Consider the following 11864-nt stretch of genomic DNA (forward strand, 5'->3'; position numbering starts at 1 on the left):
GAAAACTTTGAGTTTTAATAATAAGGACAAAATAAAGGGTAAAATGAATAATATCAAGTTTGATTTTTTAGTGTAAAAATGTAGTTTTTCGTTAAAGTAAATAGTACCGTGAATTTTTCGTTAAAACTAAAAAAAAAAAAAAAGTAGATATTTTATTCGGTTACTTTAGGATTTTACTTTACCAACCGCACTATGATTCAATGCGGTAATGATTTTGGCGGTGGGAAATGAGAATATTCAAATCGTTTGCATTCCCTGTGTCATCATGATTTGATTAGGCAATTCAGATTATTTAATTAAAGATTATTGTATGTTTATGAGGTAACATAAGAGATTAGGCTGGAAATTGGTCAAATCATGTAGGTGGATTATAGGTATGTCTCAAGGTGACCCACTTGGTAAGTCAAGTACCCATGTGGTGAAGTCTGTTACCAATCTCAATTAAAATTGCAATTTTCGCCTATGTTTTCGTCTAAAAGTAGCACATGGGTTTCAAAGGAATGGTAAAATTTGTTCATTCCATGGGCTCGGGTACTTTTTACCTCTGGATGTGGATAAATTCTAAAATCTACTTATCGGATCATATGTTTGTGCGACGACACCGAATTGCTGCTAAGATGTATATGGTCTATGGCCAGTCAAGCAAAAGTTTTTTTTCTTGCGTGTGAGACTCTCTTGCGACTTATAGACAAAACTGGAAGGAAAATTGTGGTTTTGACTCAGAAAATATAAGGGGAACGGAATTGTCTGGTGGGTCTACAAGCTGTGAGAGTGATGGAATTTGTTTTTGTTTGTTTTCCTTTGGTATGTTAATGGGAGGGACCAAAACGGAGGGATGAGGATTCCCTCCTGATCCTCTTTGTGGGATCTTAAGAATCCTCATATCATGATCATTCATTTGTATATCGTGCGGTCAGTTTTCGTTAAGTACTATTTATGTTTGATTTTAAGTTAAAAAGTCAAACTGATTTTTGATCGCACAATGTATGATAAGTAGTTAGAATGTGATGATCTCTAGAATCCCTACCGTTTGAATCGAGATTGGAGTGTATGTATAATGTAATCATGTTATTTTTGGGTCCCATTAACAAAGAATCATAATTTCGGACAAGGATTGTTTGCCCTCAACTTCCGGTACCCTCCTTGTGCCATCCTGTTTATGTGGTTACGGTTAAGCCACGTCAACATTTTATATTACTATTCCTTTTTGTCTTATTATATGTATAAAAAATAATATAAAATATTGATGTGGCTTAACCGTGACCACATAAAACATGAGGGCACAGAGAGGGCACCGGAAGTGGAGGGCAGACAATCCTTGTCCCATAATTTCAACAATAAAAACACAAAATCAAATCAAAGCAACCAACATTTAACCATCAATCAATCAAAATCATACAACAAATGCCTCAAATACAAGTTTAGATATTCTCCACCCATTTTATATGCTCTGCGATCATTATCATTAGTTGACACGTGTTATCAAACTTAACTATAACTTTATTGTTATAAGCTTAATACGTATCAACAAATGATAAAGATTACTTATGTGACAATTTAAACCAACTCCAAGTTAGATATCAAACGCAAGCATCAAATTTGAACTTGATGACTTATGTGACAATTTTGCGTCTTCTTGCATTCAATTTGTCAAAGTCCAATTATCCATTGTTTTAGTTTCTTCAAACCCATTGTGGGTGTATTCAATTGGGAATTTGAAAGATTTTTATGGATTTTGTAGACATTCTATGTAAAACTTTGATTCAATTCCCTTAAAATCTTATGAGGAGATGTGAGATTTGTGAATGTTTAAAATACATTACAAAATCTCTCCAATTCCCTCTAATTCCTTAATTTTTCCAAATTCTTTAAATTATAATTCTAATTGAATACACCTAAAATGTTATAAACTTCTTTAAAATTCTAATTGAATACACCCGAATTTTTAAGGATTTTAATAAGTTATCTTAAAATTCTGATTGAATACACATTGAATTTCATAGAATTACTTAAAATACTGATTGAATACAGCTAAATTCATTAAAAGAATTAAAATCCCTCAAAATCCCAATTGAATACACCCCCTTTATTTTTCTTCCCAATGCGTTGTTTTATTTCTTTCAAATCCCTTGTTTTACCATCCATTGTTTCACTCTAGTAGATATATAGCCTACAACGGTGCTTATTATTAGGAATATTTTTACTCACCATTTTATTTATAAATTTTGAGATCTATTCTATATAATAGATATGCACAAATTTCAAACTTTAATCTCGTTCAATAATATTGATAATTTTGAATAATGATAATGGGTAAACCGATGAACATTACCGCCATTTGAAAATTATGAGCAGAAATACACCTACTATTTTTAAGTGGTACGATTTTACGCAGAAAAATTTATTTCTACGGACAAACGCTAACCTTTGATTTTTCGTCGGCTTTTATGGTACCCTTCATTTCACCAAAAACCGTGAAATTGACATATTCACCGTTCCAGAAAAAACCAGTACTTTGAAACCCAAAATCTCAAGCGAAGCATAAACCCCCAACTCAAAAACCAGCTTCCACAACTCTCTCTCTCTCTCTCTCTCTCCGATTCCATATTCCAATCTTTTTCCTTTTACAATCCTAATCGGTACGTTTAATATCTCTCCCATTTTTTAATTCATCTCTCTTGCTTTTGTTGCTTTGCTTTGGGATCGAATCATGCCCAAATTACGCTTTCTCATAGTGGCTTCGGTGGCCCCAATCCTTCTCGGACTGGCGCTCCGAAAATACTCCGGCGCCGACGACGCCGCCAATTCAATTTTCACAACTCGTTTTCTCGTTTGGAGCTTGCTAGTTTCGGTGATCGTGGCGTTTTCTGGCGTTTTCAGCAGATTGCTGCACTGTATGCTTCCTAAAAAGAGACCTGGGGATGGAGTCGTTTTAGAAGTAGAAGTAGGAGGAGACGCCGGCAGCTCCGCCCCGTCATCGTCGATCAATAAGCATCGGATCGGCCACTTCGTTGCCGAATCTACTGTCAGCAACAACAGCAGCCTCGCAAGCAGCAACCACGGTAGCGTGGTTGAGAAAGACGTGCCGATCATGGCAGTGGGCGATTCGAACCAGTCCGATATCGACGAGGACCTTCACAGCCGGCAGCTCGCGGTCTATGGCCGCGAGACGATGCGGCGGCTCTTCGCGTCGAATGTTCTCATCTCAGGGATTCAAGGTCTAGGTGCTGAAATTGGTACGATTTTCGGAAACCCTCACATTTATCGTTTTCAATTGGTTTTTGTAATTAGTGAGATACAAATGTTGAATTCTGGAGATGTTTATCTATTATCTTGTTGTAGGTTTAATTTGCCATATTTAGAATCCTGTTGTATTCTTGAAGAGAAACTTACATACACCGGGACGGATGCCACTGTGGCAGTTCCGAAGCCAATGCTTTTTTCAGCTTTCTCACACGGTAGTGATTGGCTTGAGAATTGCCATAGTGGCATTTCTGTTGCATGGAAGTTGTTCTCGTATTCTGGAGGCGCTTATCTTTTGTAAATGCAATATGTATTCTGTTTAGATTGTCCGTTTCAATTTTTTGTGCGTCTTTGCTTTTGCTGTTGTTGTTTTAATGTGGGCTTTTGCTGGTGTTTTTATAATGCGGGCTTTTGCTTTCTGCAGCAAAGAACCTCATTCTGGCTGGGGTCAAGTCTGTGACTTTGCATGATGAAGGGAATGTGGAGCTATGGGATTTGTCTAGTAACTTTGTTTTTTCAGAGGACGATGTGGGTAAGAACAGAGCACTTGCTTCGGTTCAAAAGTTGCAGGAACTCAACAATGCTGTGGTTGTTAATACCTTGACAACTGAATTGACTAAAGAACAGCTTTCTAATTTCCAGGTGCATTTTCATTTAATTATTACTGTTTGATTAGTATGCCAATTATCAAAGTTATTCAAGGTATTTAGCTTGCAGTTCATATTGTAGTGATCATGTACTTTGCTTGAGGATGTAAAAATCATGTGTTTGTAAACTCTTTTGTAGGTTGTTGTATTCACTGACATCAATCTCGAAAAAGCCATTGAATTCGATGATTATACGCATAATCATCAGCCCCCAATCGCCTTCATTAAAACTGAAGCTAGAGGCCTTTTTGGTTCTGTCTTTTGTGACTTTGGACCTGAGTTTACTGTTTTTGATGTTGATGGGGAGGAACCACACACGGGTATAATTGCATCCATCAGCAATGACAACCCTGCTATAGTGTCATGTGTTGACGACGAGAGACTTGAATTTCAGGATGGGGATCTTGTTGTGTTCTCAGAGGTTCATGGAATGACAGAACTAAATGATGGAAAACCAAGAAGGATAAAAAAGGCTAGGGCTTACTCATTCACTCTTGAGGAGGATACCACGAGGTTTGGTACCTATGAGAAAGGTGGTATTGTCACACAGGTGAAGCAGCCAAAAGTCTTGAAATTTAAGCCATTGAGAGAAGCACTCAATGATCCTGGTGAATTTCTTCCCAGTGATTTCTCCAAGTTTGATCGGCCACCACTCCTACACTTGACATTTCAAGCACTGGACAAAGTTGTGTCTGAGCTTGGGCGATTCCCTGTTGCTGGTTCAGAAGAGGATGCGCAGAAGCTTATATCTATTGCTAGTAACATTAATGAAAAATTGGGAGATGGTAAGATGGAAGATATTAATCCAAAACTTTTGCGGCACTTTGCCTTTGGTGCAAAGGCGGTACTGAATCCCATGGCTGCCATGTTTGGTGGTATTGTGGGTCAAGAGGTTGTAAAAGCTTGCTCTGGAAAGTTCCATCCACTCTTTCAGGTCATTACACATTCTTCTCTCTCTCCATTGTTTTAAGAGTTCATTCTTACTTTCATCTTGGAGTTGACTATTATTTGAGAGCCAAAAAGTTTTTCGCCACATAAGTTATTTTCACTGCTGGTGGTAACTTGATGTTTAACTTGTTCCTACCAGTTCTTCTACTTCGACTCAGTAGAATCACTTCCTACAGAGCCACTGGAATCCAGTGATTTGAAACCATTAAATAGCCGTTATGATGCACAAATTTCAGTTTTTGGGTCCAAGCTACAGAAGAAATTGGAAGATGCCAAAATATTTCTAGTTGGATCTGGGGCACTAGGATGTGAGTTCTTAAAAAATTTGGCCCTGATGGGAGTTTCATGTGGCAAGCAAGGGAAGCTAACAGTCACTGATGATGATGTAATTGAGAAGAGTAACCTTAGTAGGCAGTTCCTCTTCCGTGATTGGAACATTGGGCAGCCCAAATCCACGGCTGCTGCCTCCGCTGCTGCATCTATAAATCCTTATCTCAATGTCGAAGCCTTGCAGAATAGAGTTAGCTCTGAAACTGAGGATGTGTTTGATGATGCCTTCTGGGAGAATTTAAGTGTTGTTATCAATGCACTCGATAATGTCAATGCAAGGCTCTATGTTGATCAGAGGTGCTTATATTTCCAGAAGCCACTTCTCGAGTCAGGTACACTGGGCACAAAATGCAACACTCAGATGGTTATTCCTCCCCTAACAGAAAACTATGGTGCCTCAAGAGACCCACCGGAGAAGCAAGCACCCATGTGCACTTTGCACTCATTTCCACACAACATTGATCACTGCTTGACATGGGCTCGATCTGAGTTTGAGGGCTTGCTTGGCAAAACTCCAGCTGAAGTGAATGCGTATTTAGCCAAGCCAAGTGAGTATGCTGCTTCGAAGAGGAATGCTGGTGACGCACAGGCCAGGGATACGTTGGAGCGCATTCTTGAGTGCCTTGACAGAGAAAGATGCGAAACATTTCAAGATTGCATTGCATGGGCACGCCTGAAGTAAGTCATTAGCTAATTGACATAAATAAATTATACGCTTTTCTGTTTGCTCCTCCCTTCTTTTGTAATCCTGAATTATAATGATGGTGTTGTTCATTAATTCCCGCCTGATTTTTGTTTACACAGGTTTGAAGATTATTTTTCCAACCGCATCAAACAGCTGATCTATACTTTTCCTGAAGATGCTACAACCAGTAGTGGGACTCCATTCTGGTCTGCCCCTAAGCGGTTCCCCCATCCACTGCAGTTCTCAACTGCTGATCCCGGTCACCTTAATTTTGTTATGGCAGCATCCATACTAAAGGCAGAAACATTTGGGATCCCAATCCCCGACTGGGTTAGAAACTCTAAGAAGTTTGCTGAAGCTGTTGAGAAAGTGATGGTCCCAGAATTTCAGCCAAGGAGAGATGCAAACATAGTGACCGATGATAATGCTACCAATTTAACTTCTCAATCTACAGATGATGCACAGGTCATTGATGACTTGATCATCAAGTTAGAGCATTGTCGAGAGAAACTCCCACCAGGGTTCAGGATGAAACCAATTCAGTTCGAGAAGGACGATGATACAAATTACCATATGGATCTGATAGCTGGGCTTGCCAATATGAGGGCCAGAAATTACGGTATTCCTGAGGTTGACAAGCTGAAAGCCAAGTTTATTGCCGGCAAGATTATCCCCGCGATTGCTACCACCACCGCAATGGCCACAGGACTGGTGTGCCTGGAGCTTTACAAAGTTTTGGACGGAGGCCACAAACTAGAAGACTATAGAAACACGTTTGCAAATCTAGCTCTACCTTTGTTCGCCATGGCTGAGCCAGTTCCAGCGAAGGTCATCAAGCACCGTGACATGAGCTGGACCATTTGGGATAGGTGGATCGTGAGGGGCAATCCCACTCTGAGGGAATTTATTCAGTGGCTCAAGGACAGAGGACTGGATGCTTATAGCATCTCATATGCCAGTTCCCTGCTTTATAATACCATGTTTGCACGACACCAAGACCGAATGGACAAGAAGATGGTGGATCTGGCTAGGGAAGTGGGGGGTTTGGAACTGTCTCCAAACCGCTCCCACTTTGATGTTGTTGTGGCTTGTGAGGACGATGAAGGGGACGAAGTTGACATCCCTCTGGTATCCATCTACTTCCGTTAGGTTCTGTTCTCAAATCCGCAGGTGATTGTCGGTCTGTGATTCTCGGATGCGAACAATACATTTTTAGGATTGGGCACTTGTTTATATTTGCACATTGAACACCCTCAAGCTTATAGACAGAAAAAAGGCATGTAAATTCTCTTGCTCGACTTTTGATAACAAGATACTAATGTTGTTATCGGCACCTTCATCAAACGCACCGGAGTTTACAACTCGGAAATCCAGTTGCTTCTGATGCTTCAACCGGCGGCGTTCAGCAAAGCCTTCCCAGCCTTCAAACTGCGAACATACCGTTGTCGGTATCACACCGTTAAAAGTGAAAAATTAAACTACTATACAGAATGACATTTGCTGCTAGTACGTACCTGACGAAGGACATCCACGGTTATTTCTGTATTGTGCAGATCAAGCGTTGTGAGCTGTAGGCACGTTTTGAATAACGCAAAGGGCTCTCAACCCGTTGTTGCTGAGATACAAAGACTGCACTAAAGTAGAAACTTCGGGTGAATATCAGCCTCGTGATGATGCACAAGACAAATGAGATTGCTGCCATATGAATACAACAACAAAGTCTTTTCCCACTAAGTTGGAAGATTGCTGCCGTACCAATAACTAAATAAATTCTACTACGGCAAAAACGTAATCAGTGTAATAGGGAACATTAACTAATTAACTGAACCGCTCAAATTTGGATGGGGTAAAAAGGAAGAGAGACGGATAATAAGTTCAAAACAGTAGATTGAGTAGGGACCTTCAGATTGTGCAAACTTCCCAACTCGGACAGAAGATTTGACGAAACATCAACCTGCACCATGCGGAAAGTAAGTCAGATGTATAACTAAACTACATAGTGTGGGAACGAACCAACACTCTAGTCACCCCTCCGCCCACCAGAGACACCCAAAAGAAATGAAAAAAAAGGAAAACACCGAAAGTAGTACCTCAATAAGAGCATTGCAGCCCCCTATACATGTAGGGATGATGCTTATCCTGCAACATAGATACGCGCATGTTTAATCAAGATATGTTATCAACATAACACAAATCTTTTAGAAATCGTGACTTCATCAACATATCTTCGAAGACATACAAGGAAAAACAAGAGGAACCAAATCTTGATCCTCTAGTTCTCAATACGAATTTGATGGCGATAGAGCGAAAATACGAGAAAGAAACAGATAGAGCGAAAATACGAGAAAGAAACAGAGGGTTCTATACCTGCAAGGAGTTTAGACAACCAATCTTTGCAGGTACATCTCGAATAGAATTATTGCTGAGTTCAGTAACTCTTGCTGAAGTTCCAGAAGCCCACACTTCATCCGGTATAGCCTTTTCAAATTCGACCAACAAGAAGTTGTCAACATTGAAAAAACTTAGGTCCTCTAAAATATTAGTTGGCAACAAATTATAAATATCAACATTGCATTCCGATTGGACTCACAGTATCAACGATTCTGATTCCCACGTCATTTCTAAAGGGAAAAAAATATAACTCTACAAGCCATACCGCTTCTATTGGCATACTCAATACCGGTTGATCAGGCCATACACGTTAACACATTGGAACAAGAATGCTTCTCTTGATGTGAAATGTAATCAGAAAAATGCAGACTGTAAGATAAGGGTCCACAATAAACAAAGGCCAGTTTCGTATACCTTCAAGTTGTAGTCAGACAGTGCTATAACTCCACTAGCCTTCCATCTATCCAACCGGTTCTTATCAACACGAACTTCTGTCTTTTCTTTTCCCAACGTATCAACAATTTTGAGTCTGGGAATGGGGCATGTCTGAGCTTGTTTTAGGATGGGTTCGTCCTATCCGTACAAAAATTTCCAGAAATACCACATTATTTATAACCCATTTGTACTAACTCAACAGTTCCGAAAGAACACTTAAAAATGTACGTAAATCTCCACAGTTACTGCAATCCAAAGTTTGATGTGTGGCATTGAAACTCAAGGATAAGATTAATCGCTTTCAAAAGTGAAGGACCAAAAATGAGAAGTTAATTCAGTCAATTTAAGATACCATTGCGATAAAAAAAAATTCATAAATAAAAGAACAAACAGTAATATTCAATAAGTATAACTACTTTTTAATTAAAATCATAATTAAAATCACAATATCCAAACATAATTGAGTACTCATTTTCCTCCCGATACACCCATACTTCCTCAATTATCTCAATTTTCTCTCATCAACCAACTTCATAAGTTTCTTAATCTAGTTTTATCCCATCACTATTTTTTTTTTTTTTTGACACCCATCACCACGATGACACCATTGATGGGACTCCACTTCCTGTTAGAAATTCCAGTTCTTCTCTTCTTTGAATCTTAATCGATCAGATAAGTCATGATGAGGGCACTGGGTTGATGGACTCACCCCTTTGTCATCATTGCACCTTCTCACCATACTGCCTGTTAGGAAACACACACAACACATTGTTAACCTAGCACTAGCAGCATGAGTCTTCCTCTCATTGCCATAACCATCACCGTGACCTCTCTTGCATGCCTAGTTCCGCTCCAAACGGCCAGCTTGGTCTAACGTCTAAACCATAGGTTATTGAATCCGATGGGGATCTTATCACGTAGAGTCCTCATCCATGCCGTGTTTGACATTAATCCAGTTATTCCAAACAGATCACCAGCAGCATCAGCAGGGCCCTTCTCTTTTCGTGATCCACGTAATGAGATAAACCACAAACTTTGAACGCTTTAAGTCTTGTGACTCCAAATTACCAGCCGAGAGCCAACGCCATTTTTATCCAGTTAAACTTGAACCTACAACAAACAAAAAATGATAAAATCAATTTCGGGAAAAAAGACCCTAAAATCAACTTTTGTGGTTGCTCTCAGAAGATAATCAGTTCTTACAACATCTTGATATGTTGGTTCTCAAAACCTCATGACCAAGATCACCAATAGAAGAGGAGGCTTGCTGCTTCTGCAAGTGATAAGTTAGGCATCACTGGACCGGATCAATGTCAAATGATGGTATGGATGCATACCCTATGTGCAAGTGCCTCGCAGAAATCGCTAGCCTCCGGCTTGGTCAAAACTAGCCTCTGGGAGCAGAACTAGGCAAGAGGCGCCGTGGTGATGGTGATGACAATGAGGAAGACTCATGCTGCTAGGGTTAAGAGCTTGTGTGTGAACTAAGGGGCAGTGAGGTGACAAGTGACATTGATGACAAAAGGATGAGCTCATCAACTCACTGCCCTCACGACTTACATGGTTAAGATTCAAATTAGCAGCAGAACTGGATTTCTCCCACGAAGTAGAGTCACATCGATGCTCTCATCGTGATGAGCAAAGTTGTGATGGGATAAGATTGGATTGAAAAACTTGAGCTGGGATGAAAGAAAATTGAGATAACTAAGAAAATATGGGTGAATGGAGAGGACAATGAGTACCCAATTATATAACCGATTAGAGTGAGTGAAGCAAATAAGGTAAACGAATTGGATCATACAGAGAGGTTGAGATTAATTCCTTTTAGGAATGGTACAAAAGTAATTTAGAGATTTTCCGCACGTAATACAAATTTGACTAGTGGCAGAGGCCAAAAGAGGAAAGACCGTTATGTTTTGATAAGACCGAACCTATACATTTTGTATTTTGTAGTTAATCTTTTTCTCTATGAACACAAAAAGGTGAGATTCGGTCTTATCAAAACATAATAGCATCTTGTTCTTTTTTTACCTAAGTTGGTCATGATGTTCAATAAGACAAAATTTGTGCATTTTGAATTATTTTGCAGTTAATCTCTTTCCTTATGAACTCAAAATAAATAGATTCAGTCTCGTCGAAACATAATGGCTTTTACCTCTTAAGTTGATCATTATGCTTCAATAAAAACGAATTTGTGCGTTTTGAATTTTGCAGTTAATCTTTTTCTTTATGAAAAAAAACGCATAGATTAGGTCTTATCGAAACACAATGGCCTATGTTTTTTTTACCTCTTAAGTTGGTCATTATGTTTCGATAAGAACAAATCCGTGTGTTTTGAAATTTGCAATTAATCTTTTTCCTTATGAACCCAAAAAGCATAGATGGTCTTATAGAAACACAATAACTTATTGTTTTTTTAACCTATGTTGGTCATTGTGTTTGATAAGACAGAATTTGTGTGTTTTGTTGCAGTTAATCTCTTTCCTTACGAACTCAAAACACATGCATTCAGTCTTATCAAAACACAATGACCTTTACTTTTTTTTTTTACCTCTTAATTTGGTCATTATGTTTCGATAAGATCGAATCCATGTGTTTTGGAATTTGCAATCAATGTTTTCCCTTATGAACCCAAAACGCATAGATGCGGTCTTATAGAAACACAATAACTTCTTGTGTTTTTTTTCTACCTATGTTTGTCATCATGTTCAATAAGACAAAATTTGTGCGTTTTGAATTTTGCAATTAATCTTTTTCCTTACGAAGTCAAAACTCATACGTTCAGTCTTATCAAAACACAATGACCTTTACTTTTTTTACCTCTTAAGTTGGCCCTTATGTTTCAATAAGAACGAATTCGTGTGTTTTGAATTTTGCAGTTAATCTTTTCCCTTATGAACCCAAAATGCATAGATTTGGTTTTATCGAAACCCCATAACGTCTCATCTTTTTCCACCTAAGTTGGTCATTATGTTCGATAAGACAAAATTTTGTGCGTTTTGAATTTTGCAATTAATCTCTTTCCTTACGAACTCAAAACACATAGATTCGGTCTTAACAAAACACAATGGCCGTTGCTTTTTTTTACCTCTTAAGTTGGCCATTATGTTTTAATCAAAACGAATTTGTGTGTTTTGAATTTCCAGTAAAATCTTTTTCTTTATGAACAAAAAACACATAAATTA

The 11864-nt window shown here is 38.7% G+C and overlaps 1 protein-coding gene, 1 long non-coding RNA gene and 1 pseudogene across 2 annotated transcripts; 1 reads left to right on the top strand and 2 right to left on the bottom strand.

The window, feature by feature from the left end:
- Positions 1-2466: 2466 nt before the first annotated feature.
- Positions 2467-7197, top strand: LOC126588157 (ubiquitin-activating enzyme E1 1-like). Its single transcript, XM_050253218.1, has 5 exons — positions 2467-3236; positions 3668-3885; positions 4030-4824; positions 4978-5846; positions 5973-7197. The coding sequence occupies exons 1-5, from the start codon at positions 2711-2713 to the stop codon at positions 7000-7002; spliced, it is 3438 nt and encodes a 1145-aa protein (XP_050109175.1). The 5' UTR covers positions 2467-2710; the 3' UTR covers positions 7003-7197.
- On the bottom strand, positions 7084-8952 carry LOC126589338 (LRR repeats and ubiquitin-like domain-containing protein At2g30105; annotated as a pseudogene).
- Positions 8953-9075: 123 nt separating this feature from the next.
- LOC126588164 (uncharacterized) lies at positions 9076-10453 on the bottom strand. The gene is made up of 2 exons (XR_007611350.1): positions 9883-10453; positions 9076-9789 (listed from the first exon to the last, which is right to left on the bottom strand). It is a non-coding gene; the product is annotated as an uncharacterized LOC126588164 (long non-coding RNA).
- Between the last annotated feature and the right edge of the window lie 1411 nt (positions 10454-11864).

The sequence above is a fragment of the Malus sylvestris genome, chromosome 11 (assembly GCF_916048215.2).
Source record: "Malus sylvestris chromosome 11, drMalSylv7.2, whole genome shotgun sequence".
NCBI lineage: Eukaryota > Viridiplantae > Streptophyta > Magnoliopsida > Rosales > Rosaceae > Malus > Malus sylvestris.